Here is a 21,724-nt window from a genome sequence, read left to right on the forward strand (position 1 = left end):
AATATAATACACTCTGATGATTGTCCAGTAATATAGACAATCTTGACAAATATAATACACTCTGATGATTGTCCAGTAATGTAGACAATCTTGGCAAATATAATCCACTCTGATGATTGTCCAGTAATGTAAACAATCTTGACAAATATAATCCACTCTGATGATTGTCCAGTAATGTAGACAACCTTGACAAATATAATATACACTCTGATGATTGTCCAGTAATGTAGACAATCTTAACAAATAAAATCCACTCTGATGATTATCCAGTAATGTAAACAATCTTGACAGATTTAATCCACTCTGATGATGAAATTGCCCATAAAAACGCAATATGTAAACGTGGCAACCACATACGAGTATTTAAAATAATTCTGTATTTCTGCTCACCGGTGAAACATGGCCAAATGACATGCGACCTGCATGCGTGAGGGGCAACATGGTGTCGTGTTGCCACACCTGCATAAGCCTCATATAAACCCTTGTCACAAATCACTTGCCCATACTTCACCAGTGACCGAAAATGCATTAGTATCGGAAATATATGGTTGCAACGTTTATGTAGCGCTTGTGTGGGCATTTTATTTTCATTATCACAGTGTGCTGTTAGATTACAGCAAAAGGCATTCATAACACACTTTAAAAATCCTTAAAACGTCATGGACATCTACAATAAATAGATACAAAATACGACATTATTATTATTATTATTATTATTATTATTATTATTATTATTATTATTATTATTATTATTATTATATTATTCATAAGGAACAAGGGACCACTGACTTGAAATTTAAGATTATTATTATTATTATTATTATTATTATTATTATTATTATTATTATTATTATTATTATTATTCAAGGGGCCATTGACTTGAAATTCGAGCTTATTATTATTATTATTATTATTATTATTATTATTATCATTATTATTAATAATAATAAAAATAATAATAATATTATTATTATTATTATTATTATTATTATTATTATTATTATTATTATTATTATTATTATTATTATTATTATTCAGAAGATGAACCCTACTCATATGGAACAAGCCCACCACAGGGGCCAATGACTTGAAATTCAAGCTTCCAAATAATGTGGGTTCATTCGAAAGAAGTAAAAGCTGATTATTAAACAATGAGAGAGAGGGCCACTATAAGCAAATAGAATGCTACATAGGATATACTACACTGCTTTACTGATATTTCTTTAGTCATCACTCCTGAGAGACTGTTGACTGTGTACCGCATACGTAGCGAAATGTTACGACTGATTAGTTAATGTATCTTCAGGTAAGTTTGAAAGAGTTCTGAAATTGTATGGGATAAATTTATCATTTCTTGCCAACTTTGGTTAACAAAAAAAAAAAAAATATATATATATATATATATATATATATATATATATATATATATATATATATAAATAAAATTTAAGACAAATGGAAAATTATGACTGACTTGTAAGGTGGGTGTTTACAGAGAGTGTGTGTGTGTGTATTTTTATAAATATATATATATATATATATATATATATATATATATATATATATATATATGTTATATATATTATATATATATATATATATATATGTGTATGTATGTATATATATACATATATAAACTGTATGTATATATAAATATCTATGTATATATATGAATATACATATATGCATATATATATATATGAATATACATATATACATATACATATATATATTTACATATACTGTACATTACATACACACACATACATATACATGTATATATTCATATATTAAAACGCCACCCCTGATTGAGTCGGGCTCCGTAATAATCTAAGCGACAGCTGCCTCTTCCCTGGCGTCACAGTCTTCACGTGGCCAGCAGGCTGAAAAATGCCATTGTTTGGTAGGAACGTGCCCAGCGCCCATTGGATATTTGGCAGATTAAGTAACGAAGGAGAAAAAAAAAAAAATATTCACTGGAGTTGCGATCAGGCTGCAACCATTTCTTCCTGGTCAGTAGTATATGTTACGTAAGCAGATCCGTATGAGATGATTTTTTTTTTTTCCAAAGGGGATGTCTGTCAGGCTTTGTATGTATATATATATATATATATATATATATATATATATATATATATATATATATATATATATATATATATATATATATATATATATATATATATATATATATACATTTAACATATACACAATACATATATATATATGTATGTATTTATATACATATATATACACATATACATATACATACATACATACATACATATGTATACCAACCATATCAGTTAAACACGATTGCACCACATGAGGTAAACTCGATTGTCATAAGACCTCAACCAGAGCGCGTGAGAACATCCAGGTGGGCCTCTCTCTCTCTCTCTCTCTCTCTCTCTCTCTCTCTCTCTCTCTCTCTCTCTCTCTCTCTCGGGGGGGGGCGGTGGGGAGCGGTTTTTCGTCGCAGATAAATACGATGGCCAAGAACACATTCGCCACTGGTATGCAAACCCCATCCCCTGAAGCAATGATAGCTTTACACCTCCTGTTCTGTTTGCTGGCCTCAGCGTCGGCTTATTCCAAGGGCACTCGGGATCAGCGCTGCAGCCGTGAGTTTTGGAAAGATTTGTTTTGTTTCTTTCGTCATTCGTGAATGAAAGCAAGGAATATAGGGGCGGAAAAATATTATTCTTATTCAGAGGATGAGACCAATTCGTTTGGAACAAGCCCACCCAAGGGGTTATTGACTTGAAATTTAAGCTGCCAAAGAATATGGTGTTCATTATTATTATTATTATTATTATTATTATTATTCAGAAGACGAACCGTACTCATATGGAACAAGCCCACCACAAGGGTATTGACTTCAAATTTAAGCTTCCAACGAATATGGTGTTCATTATTATTATTATTATTATTATTTTTATTATTATTATTATTATTATTATTATTATTATTATTATTATTATTATTATTATTATTATTATTATTATTATTGCTATCGACTTGAAATTTAAGCTTCCGAAGAATATGGCGTTCATTATTATTATTATTATTGTTATTATTTTTAGTATTTTTAGCAGAATTTAGCATTTTGACCTTTGCCGTAATATTATATATATATATATATATATATATATATATATATATATATATATATATATATATATATATATATATATATATATATATATATATATATGTATATATATATACATATATGTATGTATATATATATATATATATATATGTATGTATGTGTATACTTATATATTATACGTATATATAAATGTGTGTGTATACTCATTTACACATTTACACACAGTAAATTATTCGACAATGGTGCATAGATCCAACATATATTCCTTTTCGCTTTAAAGCATTAAAATTTACATGTTAAAATGAAATTACCTAAAAAAAAAAAAATAGGCTGAAATTTACCCCAAACTTCGCAAGCCCTCGACTGGCTTTCTGGCCTCATTGTGACCTATTGCTCCTTATACCAAACCATAAGGCTTGTTGTTAGTTCCAGTAGCGATGCTAAGGCCTAAACCCGAAGTGTCGACATTTCTTAATTTCTTCCTTATTTTTTTTTCTCGACAGATGGCGTTTGTGTCTCTGCGCAGGACTCGAAGGTAGGAACGATGGTTTAATGTTTTTTCTTCTAAATATATGTGTGTGAAATATCTAGACTATATATATATATATATATATATATATATATATATATATATATATATATATATATATATATATATATATATATATATATATATATATATATATATATATATATACACACACAATTATATATTGAATATGAATGTGTATATATATGTGTGCATATTATATATATATATTATATTTATATATATATATATATATATATATATATATATATATATATATATATATATATATATATATATATATATATATATATATATATATATATATATTTATATATATATATATATATATATATATATATATATGTAATATAATATACACATATATTTGTATATAATGTGTTTATATTTATATTACATATATGTATAAAATCTGTATATATGTATACGTATATATACATATATATATACAATTATATATTGAATTTGAATTTCGATATATATATATATATATATATATATATATATATGCATATATACGTAAAGTATATATAATATATATGTGTGTGCAGGTATATGGTAGCACATTCCCATCAACACACGCATATGCAACTTTAATCGTCTTCGCTTGTACATGTTGTGAATACATCGGATTTCCTTATGCATCAGACTTTTGCCAGGATCTTTTAAATAATTAAAATAATGCCATTTCAGTGAATTTCATATCATAAAGCGCTAACCATCCTTGCCAAGAAAACTAAGAGTCTTTAGCTAGACAAATTTTTCAAGGTTACTGATGAATTTGGACACTGCTCCTGTCCTACAAACCCTTCCTTCATCAACCATATTGCATGCAGTCTGCTTCTGTTTATTAAATCTAAAGGACATTCTTCTTCTATTTCTTCTTCTTCTTCTTCTTCTTCTTGAACGAAGGATATTTAGGATATGAGCAGTGTCCAAATTTATAGCTTCCCGAGAAGAAGAAGGGTATAGATCAAATGAAACTATAAAATATGTTTAATCTAAAGGATATTCTTCTTCTTCTTCTTCTTCTTCTTCTTCTTCTTCTTCTTCTTCTTCTTCTTCTTCTTCTTCTTCTTCTTCTTCTCTTCTTCTTCTTCTTCTTGAGTTTTCTTCTTCTTCTTCTTCTTCTTCTTCTTCTTCTTCTTCTTCTTCTTCTTCTTCTTCTTCTTCTTCTTCTTCTTCTTCTCGATGAGTCTTCTTCTTCTTCTTCTTCTTCTTCTTTTCGGGACGAGCAGGAATGGCAGAGGGTCAGGAGCGCCCTAAACGAGGGAGACTTCTCCAGCCTCTTCGACGTCGAAGGGAGCGGCTACTCCTCCAACGGCAACTACACCGGCAACTACGAGTACTCGAGCGGGAACAAGGGCAACTTCTCTGAGGCCTTTGAAACCGTCGTGGAGGACCTCGGGGGCAACACCTTCAAGGGAACCACCACCCACCTCGTCCTGATCCAAGGCTCCTACACAACCGCCTACGACCAGGCCACCTACTTGACGGTCACCAGCAACTACACGGTGGCGGATAACCTCGTCGTGTGGCAGCAGGAGGGAGAGGGCAAGTTCTACATGAAGGACGCCCACGGCCAGTACTCGGAGGTCGCCGACGTCACCGTCACCGGCAGCGGAATCGTCAGAACCCTGTCCCAGAAGGACTCGACGATGCTGATGGAGAACACCCAGGTGATAGGCGCGGGGGACTTCTCGAGCGTGGCGAAGGCCTCCTTCAACCTGGCCATCGAAGTCGGGGCGGAGGACTCGAAGGTCACCGGCACGCAGACCATGACCTCGAAGACGGGGTCCTCCGGCTGGGTTCTCCTGAGCGAAATCGAGCAGACGCAGCCGCTCCCCATGCACGACGGGCCCTTTGAAGTCGTGGCCACTGGCGTCATGCAGGATCCTAGTGGACTGTCCACGATGAAGTCCAAAGGTTCAGGGTACATGTGGTACCCCGAGGCGCCCTCCGACGTCAAGGAATGGATTGGGCACCATGTGGCCCTGTCCCTCAGGAATACAGGATTTGTCTTTTAGGGCAGACGTCTACAGACATGTCAATGCATCCCTTGTATGATTCCAGTTCAGTTCTTTTTATGAGTTCACTTCCCTCAAGTAAATCTGGTTAATTGCGTAGAAAACAAGTAAATTTATACACAATCGTTCACTTACACGTTGTCTTGTAAACTGGCCTTGTCATTACGTGAATGAAAACTCATCCCAATGACAGAGTAAAAGAAGTTTAAATAAGTAAAACGTTACGCCATCTAGGACAATGGCGATTGTTATGGCATAAATGAGATTAATTCTATTTGAATGATAAAAGAAAGTTCAGTCTACATTCAGTATTTTTAATCATCTAAAGTGAATTGTTGTTAGAAATAAGACCATGACCCATGAAATAAAAGGATTTCTATAGCCAACAGATTTTTATTTTGACTTTTGCTTCGATTTTATTTCTTCTAAGAAAAGTTTCATGAATGAGGAAAGAATATTCTCAAGACAGACAGAGTTACAAGTTTAACAAAAACAAAAAACAGATTTCCAGCCTATTGATCAAAATACCTTAAACATGTTTATCTTTGTTGATCCAAGCCATGAAGAGATTGCTCGCTAAACAAATTTTTTGTTATTTTCGTTACTCGTGCGAACGCGCCCATTTTCAAATAACATACAAGAGAATCAAATTCTCTCTCTCTAAAAATGAAACGTTCCTTCACCTTCAAACAACTGTTAGCGAAACGTATGTTTCACAGATACCGTTACCCATGACAGGGTGTTAATTCGGACCTCTTGTATAATTAATGTTTTATCATAAAACAGTTTTGCCTATCACAGTGAATTAGACCCACTGGCCTAAGGGCGGTTATTGAGATAACAATTTTTGTTCCCAGTCTGTTGTCAAGAGCTATGCTGCCTCACACGAATCATTATCTGATGCGTGAAGATAATTTTATTTCTTAGAGATTTTTTGAATTTTTTTTTTTTGGGGGGGGAGCGGCATTTGAAACAAACATATATGTCTGTGAATGAAGGGATGTGTGAAGTGAACCAGATTACTTCACACAATTCAGTCTGGTAACAGCTGGTTTGTTTGTACTGAAACCTGCTTCACTTCACACAATTCGGTCAGGTAATAGCTGGTTTGTGTGAAGTGAAACCTGTATCACTTCACGCAATTCAGTCTGATAACAGCTGGTTTGTGAATACTGAAACCTGTATCACTTCACAAAATTCAGTCTAGTAACAACTGGTTTGTGTGTACTGAAGCCTCCATCACTTCACACAATTCACTCTGAAAACAGCCGGTTTGTGTGTACTGAAACCTGTATCACTTCCCACAATTCAATCTGATAACAGCTGGTTTGTGTGTAATGAAACCTGCATCACTTCACACAATTCAGTTTGGTAATATCTGATTTGTGTGAAGTGAAACCTGTATCACTTCACACAATTCGATCTAGTAACAGATTGTTTGCGTAAAGTGAGCCTGAAACACTTTCCACACAATTCAGTGTTATCGTAGCCTGTCTGGTAACTACTGGTTTATATGCTGTGAACTTAGAACACTTCACACAATTCAGTCTGGTAACAGCTGGATTGTGTGAAGTGCTCCTGAAATGCTTTTCATGCCAGTCTGGTAATAAATGGTTTGTGGGAACTGAAATCTGTATTGCTTCACACAATCAATCTAGTAACAGACGGTTTGTGTGAAGTGAGCCTAAAACAATTCTCACACAGTTCAGTCTAATAATAGCGTGACTGGTAATAACTGGTTTGTGTGAATTGAAATGCGTATCACTTCACACAATTCAGTCAAGCAGCAGATGATTTGTGTGAAGTGAGCCTGAAACGCTTTTCACACAATGCAATCTAATAAAAGCCTGCATGGTAATGACTGGTTTGTGTGAAGTGAGTTTAGAACACTTCACACAATTCAGTCAAGCAGCAGATGATTTGTGTGAAGTGAGCCTGAAACGTTTTTCACGCAATGCAATCTAATAAAAGCCTGCATGGCAATGACTGGTTTGTGTGAAGTGAATTTAGAGCGCTTCAAACAATTCAGTCTAATAATATCTGGTTTGTGCGAACTGAGCCTGAAACACCTTTCACACAAGTCAGTCTAATGAAAGCTGGTTTGGGCAAACTGTAAACCCAGGACACAAAACTGCCTTAAACTCGCGTATCAAAAATAATCTTGCAGGTAACACATTACTCAGTATTGATGTAAACATCAGAGCCTGAGTGTACACGATACATTCCACCCCACTGGACATTTTCACAGAAGAGCCAAATCACTTTCACCGCCAAAACCTTAGGCTTAACGTGTTTATTCGGCTCTTGGTTAGCCTTCCCCACGCAATAACATCAGAACCTTGGGATAATTTGAACACCGCCGGTTATTGCCCGGCCGTTATTGCAATAACATGATCTCAAAGGCAAAGGAGACGAGGCTGTTTTATTTTCTTTGGAAGGAGCTCCTGTTTTCAAGATAGGTGGACGAGAAATTTCGCTGACGTTGGGTCTACATATCTGCCTATTATATTTGCATATCTGTACCCACGCTTGCATTAATAGTTCGTAGGTTACATTCTTTCATATATGTTCTTTTCTATTTCCATCTTGACAACGAAAATTAGGCAGAACATTTATTCACCCAAATACATCCGAAAATCACCTTTATTATATTCTTCTCACTAATAAAACATTAATTTCATAACTCACAATCAAGAGATGAATTTTAAATCACATTTTCCCGTCAGCGTTTCGTGCCAAGATTTTTCTGAATGATTTTCTTTGTAATCAGACACGAATTCTTTTCCACTTGCTGAATTATGATCAATCTGGAATTTGCAAAAAAAAAAAAGTCTGAATACTTTTGAATGTGGGAATCCTGCAATACGACTGAACACAGCTGAATTCGAAAACCGCATTCGGCATCACATGACCACTGGAATTTTTTGTGGAACCGAGACGGGCACAATTGAGTATTAAAGGATTTATCTTCTTCAGAAATGGCTGAATTATTCCCGCTCGAAATAAATTCGAAAGAATCAGGAAACACAGAGGAAGGGGCAAGGTTCCGTGTTCTCGAAATGGATGGATTGGACGGGTCGAACCGGTTAACTCTGAAGTTAGTGACGTCCAAAGAGACTGATGGAGTGATAGCAGCATGCAGTCAGTAAACCAGCAAGAGCAGTAACCAAAATAATTTATGTAAAATAAGCAGAGTAAGAGAAGTAATAACTGTGTTTTGTGTGTATACTTATGTATGCAAACGTGTCATATATACATATATATATATATATATATATATGTGTGTGTGTGTGTGTGTGTGTGTGTGTATATGTGTGTATATATATATATGTATATATGTATATATATATATATATATATATATATATATATATATATATATATATATATATATATATATATATATATATATATATATATATATATATATATATATATATATATATATATATATATATATATATATGTATGTATATATGTATGTATATATATATATATTTACATTACATATGTATATATATATATATATATATATATATATATATATATATATATAATATTATTTATAATGTGTATACATATTACGTTCTTTACAAAAACATTTTTTTAACGTTCGCCACGTTTATTTTCTTACATCTTACAACTGATTCTAATTATCTCTTTTTTCTGAATTATTGAAATTCAAAGGAAAATCAAACCTATTAATTTTCAAGAGAAGCAAACAATTTCCCAAGATTTCTGCCGCCAGTTTTCAAGAAATGACTAAAGGAATTTACCTAAAATGTTATCTGATGTGTAACTGCACATTTATTATTATTATTATTATTATTATTATTATTATTATTATTATTATTATTATTATTATTATTATTATTATTATTCAGAAGGTGAACCCTATTCATATGGAACAAGCCCACCTCAGGGGCCATCGACTCTAAATTCAAGCTCCCAAAGAATGTGGTGTCCATTTGAAAGAATTAACGGAAGGTCATGGGAAGCTCAGAATGAGGAGATAAGTTATTAGAAAAACAGATAAATTAATAAATTAATAAATAAACAAACAAAAATGTAAGTCAGATATTATAATACATGGATGACTGTATTTGGGTGGTATTGCGTTGCATCAGCTTGAACTTCTGTAGTTCCAACTTCATCACGACATCCTCAGTAGGGAGGCTGTGCCACAGTCCAACGGTGGGAGGAATAAAGGAGGACCTCTGGAACTGAGAAGTTCAGCCAAGTTCCTTCTGCCCATTCCAGTTTATTTGGAATAAAAAAAAAAGCTAAATTACCAATTGCTCTGTTGAAAAAAGAAGCTCTTTTTCAAATCTTCCTCCAGAATCAACCAATTCCCTGCTTTTTCTGACCGAAGGCGACCAAGAAGTCTCCCGTCGTAAACCTGTTCGGAATTGGTCGTAAAATTCTATGTCGTTTATAGAAGGAGAAGAAGAGTGATTTGTAACCTTTGCTCCTAGGAACCATTATCTATTTATTTTTCTTCGTTTCTCTCAGTGGTTTTTTTTTTTAAGCTTTCCTTTTTTATTGGTATTCCGTCAGTCTTTCTTAGATTTTATGCATGAGGATGCAAAAGGTTGCATACACATTTTATATGTGTGTATATGTGTGTGTATATATGTATATATATATATATATATATATATATATATATATATATATGTGTGTGTGTGTGTGTGTATATATATGTATATAGTATATATATATATATATATATATATATATATATATATATATATATATATATATATATATATATATATATATATATGTGTGTGTGTGTGTGTATATATATATATATACAGTATATCATATGTATAATATATATGTATATAGTAATATATATAATATATATATATATATATATATATATATATATATACATGTGTATATATATATATATATATGTGCACACACACACACATATATACATATATATATATATATATATATACATACATATATATATATATATATATATATATATTTTCCCTATCTCTAAACAAACCATACACTCATAAATCCATCCTCCCTGGCCTAAAAAAAGGCCTAAAATAAAAAAAGAGAAAAATTCCGTATCTTTTCGGACAAATGAGACTTTAATTCGTGAGAAAACATCAATCAGTCACAGTCTCGCTCCGCTTCGTCCCCCGTTCCAAAATCTTTCGCCCGGAGAAAGGGAGACCGCGAGTGTAGGGTAATTCGTACTCCGTTGGAAAATGGAGCGAATTGCGTGAATTCTCTTCGTTTTAATTCTCCACGGGACGTATCTTTTTCTTCTCTCTTTTTTTCTGTGGATGTTTATTTGTTTATGTATTTTGATTTTCTCTAAATCTTCTGTTCTTGAGACGGTAGCGAAAGTTTCATTCATATGCATTTTGTTTATTTGTTTGCCAGATCGCAGAGCGTCGGTCTTGAAATATAATCAAAAGGTTTTTTTTATGTTTATTGCGGTCATTTAGTTATTATTTACGGAAAGAAATATGGACATTCATTATTATTATTATTATTATTATTATTATTATTATTATTATTATTATTATTATTAGCTGCAAATAGTTTTGAGTAGGCTTCCTTAATTTTCCTATGTAAAAGATTATTTTTCCAATTTATTATTATTATTATTATTATTATTATTATTATTATTATTATTATTATTATTATTATTATTATTATTATTATTATTTCCTGCATGAGCTGCAACTAGTTTCAAGTAGATTTTCTCAATTTTCATAAATAAAAGTGTCTCTTCTTCTTCTTCTTCTTCTTCTTCTTCTTCTTCTTCTTCTTCTTCTTCTTCTTCTTCTCCACATTATTATTATTATTATTATTATTATTATTATTATTATTATTATTATTATTATTCCATTGCTGTACCTGAATTTTTTTATATATATTTAACGACTTTTTTAACTATAATTATTTTTGTAACTGTTGGAAGAATTGTTGTGTTTTGCTGTTATGAGAGCTATTGCTGTTATTGTTGTTTTATGAGCTGTTGCCAAAAATGAACTCCCATCCACTTAAACAAACTCAATTTATTTTTTTAGATTTTTTGAAAAATTTGCCAATATTTTTTTTAGAATTTATTATTGCTTAAGGTGTATAAAATATTTGTTCCGTCTTTAAAAGGCGTTTATAATTATTTAGTTGATTTTTTTAATTGTATGAATGAATAATTTTTTCGTCTATTTATCGAAATTTTATCACTGATAATCTTTGAATCGTTCTGAGTAATATATAACTTTCTGTTTTGGATTATTTTAAAAAAATGTCAAACAATTTTTATTCCATTTTGAGATGGCAAATATATGAAGGTTTATTTATTTATAAGGGGGTGGGGAAAGGAATACGATTATAGTTTTTCCATATACTTTTGGCAAAGTATATCTCTTTAATACTTTTATACTCAGTATTTTGTAATCTGAGTTCACTGAATTTATTATGAAGGATGTATAAAAATAAAGTATATTTTCTAAACCTCTTTTGTCCAGTTTTTCATTACGTAAAAACATACTAATGGTACTTTTACAGCCTAAAATCAGCTTATCTATAATTTCCAAGTGTGCTGTTTTTAAAGTGGGAACAGACTTTCATTTCAAAGATACATACGAATAATTATACTTATTCCATGTTTTAATGTATATTTGTCTTATTTTTAATCACCTTTTTGAATAAAGTTTTCTTTCATTTTTACAAAAATAATATTTTTAATTTTTCCTCAATTTTGACGAAGCAAAATTATCTGCAGGTAATCTCTTTAGATCTAAAGAGTGACGTCATCAAACGCTTATTATACATGAATTAAGTTTCGCCCGATTTTAATTCTGCTTATTTTCCTCAGCCACTGATACCAGACATTTTGTAAGAGAAGAAAAAAAACTTTTCGATATCAATAGCTGCTTCTGTGCGTCCTGAACTAATTTGCAAATCTTCGATTTTTTGGAAACATTATAATACGATTTTAAATCACTGGCGGATCTGAGTTCAAAGTGCTGGAGAATAAAATGAAATAAATGTATATAAACAGGGAAAAATGGCTTTGGGAAAAATGACGCTGTTATCGTTTTCAGGTGTTTTTCAATATGCTTTCAGTCAGCCTCCCCCGCCCCTCCACCCACACCGCCCCAACAACCCCCCCCCCCTTCCTCCGCTTCTTATTCACTGGTATATTTCATATTAATTTTTTTCCAGGTTTGATTTCAGTTATTTCAGGGAAAATTTTTTTTTTTGCCAGAGTATTTTTTTTTCAGTCATACTTTTCCCAGTGATGAAACTACAGCGTTTGAAATGAACTGATTTGATGCTCAGGTGATAAGCTTAAAATTACTTCATTTTCTTCATGCACGTTTTCAGACTTCTGTTCCCGGCTGATAAAAACTGGATTAAAACTGCCTCGTGTGTGTTTTAACCTTATATTGCTGAGGCATTAAAACTGGGACAATGATTTTATTATACCTGTTACAGACTTTATGTTGCTGCAGTATAAAATTATCTTTTTGGAAGTTAGTATGACTAAATATATTTTTAGGAACAGCATTCAAATTTAGAGAGTAACTTTTCATAACTTGTGTATATATATATATATATATATATATATATATATATATATATATATATATATACATATACTCATATACATACACATATACTCATATACATACACATAAGCACTACACACACACACATATATATATGCATAAATAAATATAATATATATGTGTATGTGTGTGTGTATATATATATATGCATAAATATATATAATATATATACTATATATATAATTTATATATATATATATATATATATATATATATATATATTTATATATATATATATATATATATATATATATATATATATATATATATATATATATATATATATATATATATATATATATCGAGAGATAACTTGATAAACGGTATAAAAACTAACATAACGATTAAAGCTTAATAAAAAAAGACTGCGACAACATCGCTTTTACGTTTATTTGATTAAAATCATCCTTTCCTGATTTGAGCTCAATAGTCAAGACAACAAAATCTGGAACAAACCTGTGTTTTAACCTCCTCTGAAATCGGTATCACCGCATTAGAGAGACTGCAAATAAAACTCGTTAACGTCCAGGTGAGAATTAATTTCTAAATAGAAGGAAGACTGTAAGACGAGTGTTTGGTATTCCTTTGAAAGTGACATTTGCTGCATTAAATTGAATTGAATATTTAGGCCAAAGGCCAAACACTGGGACCAATGAGGTCATTCAGCGCTGAAACCGAAATTGACAGTGAAAGGTTTGAAAGGTGTAACAGGAGGAAAACCTCAAAGCAGTTGCACTATGAATCAATTGTTAGGGTTGAGGAAAGTAAGATGGAAGAAAGAGAATGTGAAAGGAGGTACAGTAAAAGGAACGAAATGGGTTGCAGCTAGGGGTCGAAGGCGCGCTGCAAAGAACCTTAAGTAATGCCTACAGTGCACCGCATGAGGTGCACTGATGGCACTGCCCCCGTACGGGGATTTGCTGCATTAAAGATGTTGCTATGAAAGCATTTAATATCTATCTAAGCTTTGTGTGGCCGCAACATACAGGAATAACTGTGTATTATAACTTTCTGGAAGATGGTTCTGCTACAAAAGGAAAGTTAAATCGTGTTTATTATATATATATATATATATATATATATATATATATATATATATATAGATATATATATATATATATATATATATATATATATATATATATATATATATATATATATATATATATATATATATATATATATATATATATATATATATATATATATGGTGTTATCAGTGAAGGCCTGAAGTTGCCTTAATAAAAAAAGTCTTGAAAAAAAAGCGTTCGATGAAAATCATTTTTTACAAAAGCAAATTACTACAGACAAATAAAAGTTTCTTAAAAAAACTATGAGGTTAAAATCATGGTTTTGCCAAATATTTTCTCTTTGCCCTAAGTGAAAATTAGTGAAAAAAAACGCTACAGCTTCTTCGGCGCAATCGAATTTTCTGTACAGGTGCTGCAGCGTATAATCCAGGCCACCGAAAATAGATCTATCTTTCTGTGGTCTCGGTATAATGTTGTATGAGTCGCGGCCCATGAAACTTTAACCACTGCCCGGAGATGACCTATCCTATATCGTTGCCAGAAGCACGATGATGGCTAACTTTAACCTTAAATGAAATAAAAACTACTGAGGCTAGAGGGCTGCAATTTGGTATGTTTGATGATTGGAGGGTGGATGATCAACATACCAACCTGCAGCCCTCTAGCCTAGGTAGTTTTTAAGGTCTGAGGGCGGAGAGAAAAAGTGCGGACGGACAGACAAAATTTTCTTTTAGAGAAAACTAAACATGAGAAGAACCCCTTACCAACGCCCTCCGTTCCAAAAACGGCTGCAAACGTTCAAGATTGTAAACAAATCCGAGAGGAAACGTTGACTGAGGTGAGAATAGTGTCAGACATGTCCTTATTACCTGCAACTAGAAGTAGGTAAAAATGCTTAATTTCTCCCTACGAATATTATTAACAAAGATTAAGAGGCAATTATAATAATATTCAAAAATTAATTCGAACACATCTTTCGCAGTTCTTCTCGGGCCCCAGCTGCATTCCTTTTGACTTTTAATTCCTATTCGTTCATTTTGATATATTCTCACTCGGCTGTCCGACTTCTTTAACCAAACATTTTAACATCTACCCAATTTTTCCCGTTGAAATAAGAGCTGGTCCTACGGCCGAGTACTTTTCTTATAATATTTTACCTAAAATCAATACATCATCAAACAGTTTTTACCATGACAAAAATCATCTTGCTCACTCGGCTGTCCAACTTCTTCAACTCACCCCTGCATCATCACAACACTTCACCCCGTTCAAACATGAATAGATCCACGGGCGAGTACTTTACAGTATTCATAAATACCTCAAGAGTTTGTACCAAATACAAAAATCCCCTTTCTCACTCAGCTGTCCAACTTCTTTAATCTAACCTTGCACCATCCTCTTCCTTATTCCCATTCAAATAACAGATCCGACGAGCGAGTACTTGAAATCACTCATAAATATTTCAGAGGTTTGACCAAATACCAAAAAAAAAATCCTTTTTTTTTTGTGACTTGCTTTTTTCCCGATGGCTTTGAGCGCGGCAGATTGAACCTTTGTAACGGCACCTCTTCATTTGCATTTCCATCTGCAGTTCACTCGCAGGCGCAAAGTTGTAACCAGAAGTCCAATCACTGTACTGCGCTCAAAACGCCGCGATGAGTTCGGGTTTAGTCGTTCGGAGAGAGAGAGAGAGAGAGAGAGAGAATCATTCGATTTTAAACGTAGAGAGAGAGAGAGACCAAAGATAATAATACATCAATATACAATATCACCTTAGACTTAATTATTTCATCATTCGATTTTAAACGTAATTTTCATTCGATTTTAAACGTAATTTTCCATGAATTCGTTCCAACATCAGCGTCTTCTCGCTGCGTTTTACTAACAAAGTAATGGGATGGAGAATAAAATTTAGGCGCTGGGACCCAAGGTGTAACGGGATGAAACCTCGCAGTAGCACCATGAATCAGTTGTTAGGAGAGGGTGGAAAGATGGAAGAAGAGAATATGAACGGAGCTACAGTAAAAGGAATGAAAGGGGTTGCAGCTAGGGGCTGATGGACGACTTCAAAGAACCTTAAGTAGTGCCTACAGTGCACCGCATGAGGTGCACTGACGGCCCTACCCCCCGCCCCTACAGGGACTAATAAAGCAATAGAAACCTATCCGTTTTCTTAACTCCATGAGTTGATAAGATGGTGAATCCAAGAGTAGGTTGCTTCGATCATTCACACTCGGTTTCCGGAAAGCAATGTTTTCTTTGGTGTTTCCAGACTCATTGATTTTTCTCTATCTTAGGTTCTCTGATACAGGAATTATATATACAATTGATGATTGATTTTTTCTTATAAAAACAGGTTTTATTTATAAAAAAATACATTTATTTATCTAGCAAAAGACGATGCATTAAATGTGATATGTCAAAGTAAGACACTTTCACTTCCTTGGGGGCAAAGAGGCAATTACTGAGTTCTAGGGCTGGCCAATTAAGTAAAGATTTTAATAATTATGTTTATGGTTCTTCTGGGGCTTCATTCCAAGTCGGTCACTGTTAGGATACTGGATTCAGAATCGACGGCAGTCAGAAATTATAGCCTTACTCTCCTTCATTGGGATTAGAACCCAATAAATTTTACCTTTTTCCTCCTTCCATGTATCTTTAGTTCATACTAGAATAGGGTAATAGATTGCCATTCCCACAGGCCTCCTAAAGCATACAAAAACGAAGCAACAAAATACGGAAAGTAAAGACATGTAGTTCTCTTTTTAACCTAATACAGTTAGATCCCCCTCCATGGGGAGGGGCGGGGGCCAAATCGTCTGGAGTACGCTTAATTCTCCTGTAGGCGACGTTCAGTCAGATTGATAAGGGCTTCTTGGATTGTCAAGGAGGAGGACCATTTCCTCCTCCTCCTCCTCCTCCTCCTCCTCCTCCTCAAAAGAGCAATGATTCCCGACCCCTTTCCCCCCTCCCCCAAGGCCCAGAAAGAACTCTTTGCATACCCCCTCCTGGTCCCTTATCCCAGCCAGGCAGGAATTCTTGAGTTTCCCCTCCGCCGTAACTTAATAAGAGGCGAACAGAAAACGGGGTTAGGTGTAATGGATTGCGTACTGACTCTGCCGTCCTTGGCGTCAGGTTTATTTACGGTAGTGAGATATTTCAGTGGCGAGACCGAAGAGCGAGACCGGGGGAGAGAGAGAGAGAGAGAGAGAGAGAGAGAGAGAGAGAGAGAGAGAGAGACCGACCGTTCGGTCTCGTTGTTTAGGTGGTCTTCGGGAGATGTAGCCTGGGGTTTTCTCATTGTCGTTATTCCTCTTTTTTTCTGCCAATTCTTCTTTCCTTAATTTTTATTTGTTATCTTTTGCTTCTCGTGTTCAGATGCATCCTTCGTTGTAATAATGAGTTTAAATGAATATCTCTTAATTCAACGCTTTTCATTATTTTCTTTCCTTCTTCTTCTTCTTCTTCTTCTTCTTAATTCTTTACACGAATAATATCTCGTAATTCAACTCCTTTTCTTCTTCTTCTTCTTCTTCTTCTTCTTCTTCTTCTTCTTCTTCTTCTCTGTCCTTTACAGCTTCTTCTCCGTTATTTATTTGTTTGTTGTTCTAATGCAAGAGTTATCTCTTTGACGCTGCGTCAGGTCCAATCCAGGGGCGCTTCCTCTGATATAAATTTGAGGCTCTTTTCGATTACAGTGTTGCCAAATCTAAATACGTGTTTTTTATAGTTATCCATTAATTTAATTAGTCATTTTTTCTAGTTTATTAAATAGATTAGTTAGTTATCCTTATTATTCACTTACTTTTTCCGTCTTTTTCGTTTTCTGAAAAGAAAACTATAGTGACGGGTTTCTCTGTCCGTCCGTACTTTTTCTCTCGGCACTTTTTTCTGTCCGCCCTCAAACCTTAAAAATTACTGAGGCTAGAGGGCTGCAAATTGGTATGTTGATCATCCACCCTCCAATCATCAAACATACCAAATTGCAGCCCTCTAGCCTCAGTAGTTTTTATTTTATTTAAGGGTAAAGGTAGCCATAATCGTGCGCCTGGCAACGATTTAGGATAGGCCACCATCGGCCCGTGGTTAAAGTTTCATGGGCTGCGGCTCATACAGCATTATACCGAAACCACCGAAAGATAGATCTATTTTCGGTGGCCTTGATTATATGCTGTACGGAAAACTCGATTGCGCTGACGAAACTTCGGCGCATTTTTTACATGTTTTATTTTGTACTCATTTCCCATATTCCTCTCTTTTTCTTCCTCTCTCCTAGCCTGGGCTAAGTTGCAATCAATTTCGCATTTATATTCAAAATAATTCGGTTCAGTATCAAACTTAATTACGGATAAAATAACGATAAAACTGATTATTTTAAGAAAAAACGAAAGCAGATAGAGACACCCAAAGCAATGTGGCGCCGAAAAACCGTAAGATTATGGGAAAACAGAAGCATGAATAAAATAACAACCATAATAAATTCACCTCTAATGGTGTTCCCGTAAGGGGGTTAGTGCCGTCAGTGCACCTCACACAGCGCAATGTAGGCAACACTTAAGGTTCTTTGCAGCGTACCTTCATCCCCTAGCTGCAACCCCTGTCATTCCTTTTACTATACCTCCGTTCATATTCTCTTTCTTCCGTCTTACTTTCCACCCTCTCCTAACAATTATTTCGTAAAAAGCAATTGCGAGGTTTTCCTTCTGTTACGCCTTTAATACCTTTTTACAGTCAATTTCCCTGTCAGCGCTGAATGACCTCACAGGTCCCAGTGCTTGGCCTTTGGCCTAAATTTTATATTCTATTACCAACCTCCCGGAATATGTAGTTCAATTGAAACTTCAGAAGTTCAAGCGAAGATGCAATGCATTACTACCCTAATGCTAATCTCCTTTTTCATTTTAATGCACTTTTATCTATTCAATAATTCATCAATTAATTATTTTTGATGAGTGAGATCTCTTCTTTCTGTATTTCCCTTTACCTTCTCTGACTTCTTCCTAATGAGCACTATAGTATTTTTTGGAAGCTTGAATTTCAGTGAAGTCAGTGGCCCCTGTGGTGGGCTTGTTCCATATGAATAGGGTTCCTAATCTGAATAATAATAATAATAATAATAATAATTATTATTATTATTATTATTATTTATTATTATTATTATTATTATTATCATCTCTTCTGAATAATAATAATAATAATAATAATAATAATAATAATAATAATAATAATAATAATTCCTCCACAGGTCTACAGTTAAAAACATCGTACCCTCAAGAGGGAAAGCTATCGTACTTAATCCTGCTTATCAAAACATTCACTCCCAGATATACAGAGACCATCAGACAGGCTATCTTCGCTAGTAACCGTTGCCGGAGAGAGAGGGAGTCTGTAGGGTAACCAGTTACCGGATTTATAGGCCCCCTGTTGGCCCAAATCGAGGCCAGAATTTATCGTCCCTCTGATTTCGTAAATAATGGTATGTGACTGCATTGCTATTGTCTGCCCTTCCGGAAGTGTAAGGGACTCTTGCCGAATTGATTATTATATATATATATATATATATATATATATATATATATATATATATATATATATATATATATATATATATATATATATATATATATATATATATATACTGTATACTGTATATACTAGCTGATCAACCCAGTGCTGCCCAGGAAAATTCTGAATGACAACCAGTAAACTCTCTCTCTCTCTCTCTCTCTCTCTCTCTCTCTCTCTCTCTCTCTCTCTCTCTCTCTCTCTTGTTAAGATAGTTGCTTAAATTACACTGCCCAGAATTTTTGACATTTTACTTTCACCCCTTCTCACCCTCCTTCCTATCGAGGCTGAACTTGGACTTAAAGGGCATCGGGAGTGTCACTGTTCATCTCAGCGACCTCGAAAACTATGGATTAGACACTAATATCGATGTTTTCGGTTATTTTTACATGTCACCCCCCTTCCCACCCCAACCCCCTCTGGTGCCAGTGATGTCATACCCCTCCCCACAGTATTCTTTTCCAGATAGTAAGTCATATGTATACCGAAATGAGGCATGATAAATTCATAGAGTTTATTTAATGACTAAATCTACAGGCACAACCAGCCCCGTTTCAGGGAAGCCCATCCCACCCCCACCCCCTGTGGTGCCCTTTGGTGCTAGTGATATCTTACCCCGACAGTATTCTTTTCTAGATAGTAAGTCATATGTATACCAAGTTTGGTTGAAATTGTCCAAAGCATTTCAGAGTTATGCTGGAAAATACATACATACATATATCCATTTTCATATATATAGACATATATACATACACATATATATATATAAATAAATGTATATATTACTTATTAGTGCAACTGTGGCATTTTCTCTCAGTTCCATCTTTAGATCCTTGTAGTTCGTATCCTATATATTATTATTATTATTATTATTATTATTATTATTATTATTATTATTATTATTATTATTATTATTCAAAAGATGAACCCTATTATTAACAAGCCTTAATATTGATTATTCAAGCTTCCAAAGAACATGGTATTAATTAGGAATTAAGAGAAGGTAAAGGGAAATACAGAAAGAAGATATCTGTTATTAAAAAAGAAAATATAAATTAATAAATTAAGAAATAGATAAAAATTTATATTAAAATGCAAGAATATTATTAGGGTAGTAATGCACTGCATTTTCCCTTGAACTTTTGAAGTTTATTTATTAAATCTGTTTTTTATTTGTTTATTTATTTATTTATTTATTTATTTATTTGTTTATTTATTTATTTATTTGTTTATTTATTTATTTATTTATTTATTTATTTATTTATTTATTTATTTATTTATTCAGTTATTTATTTTTACTTATCTAATCACTATTTATCAAATCATATTTACTTATATTATTTAACCTTTAAACTTAGAATAAGTGGCACTTTTCAATCTTCTAAAATAACAAAAAATAGCCTGATGATACTTTCTGTTATACTAAAGTTAAAATAACCTCACTAAATAAAACTTAAATAAACTTACAGAATAAGTGGCACATTTCATTATCTTCTAAAATAACGGCAAAAAATAGCTTGGATGATGATAGGCACTTTTCATTATCTAATAAAATTATCGATATACGTCTCCCAAAACAAGTGACACTTTTTTTTTTAATAATTATATGTTACATTATTAAATAACCCCTAAATAAACTTGCAGAATAAGTGGCACTTTTCACCATACTCTGAAATAGCCCCCAAAAATAGCAACAACCTCATCATTCCTACAATGCCTCGGAAAAAAAAAATAAATTTGAATCGAAGCAGCCATTGAATCTTCAGCAATCTTTCTTTTCACAGACACCAATCCCTCCGAGTATAAGTCCGGTAAGGATC

At 33.2% G+C, this 21,724-nt stretch overlaps 2 protein-coding genes across 2 annotated transcripts in view; one reads left to right on the plus strand and one right to left on the minus strand.

Moving 5' to 3' along the window:
* LOC136830291 (uncharacterized) overlaps positions 1 to 21,724 on the minus strand; it is a 390,310-nt gene that overhangs the window by 320,562 nt on the left and 48,024 nt on the right. The window lies entirely within an intron of this gene.
* LOC136830290 (uncharacterized) lies at positions 2,484 to 6,078 on the plus strand. The gene is made up of 3 exons (XM_067089680.1): positions 2,484 to 2,624; positions 3,619 to 3,650; positions 4,904 to 6,078. The coding sequence occupies exons 1-3, from the start codon at positions 2,492 to 2,494 to the stop codon at positions 5,690 to 5,692; spliced, it is 954 nt and encodes a 317-aa protein (XP_066945781.1). The 5' UTR covers positions 2,484 to 2,491; the 3' UTR covers positions 5,693 to 6,078.

The sequence above is a fragment of the Macrobrachium rosenbergii genome, chromosome 46, assembly GCF_040412425.1.
Source record: "Macrobrachium rosenbergii isolate ZJJX-2024 chromosome 46, ASM4041242v1, whole genome shotgun sequence".
Lineage (NCBI taxonomy): Eukaryota > Metazoa > Arthropoda > Malacostraca > Decapoda > Palaemonidae > Macrobrachium > Macrobrachium rosenbergii.

Excerpts from the sequence above, each read along its gene's own strand:
- LOC136830290 (XM_067089680.1), top strand. The coding sequence starts at position 2,492 with ATGGCCAAGAACACATTCGCCACTGGTATGCAAACCCCATCCCCTGAA. Across the intron at positions 2,625-3,618 it reads TCGGGATCAGCGCTGCAGCC|ATGGCGTTTGTGTCTCTGCG; the intron begins GTGAGTTTTGGA and ends TTTTCTCGACAG. Across the intron at positions 3,651-4,903 it reads TCTCTGCGCAGGACTCGAAG|GAATGGCAGAGGGTCAGGAG; the intron begins GTAGGAACGATG and ends CGGGACGAGCAG.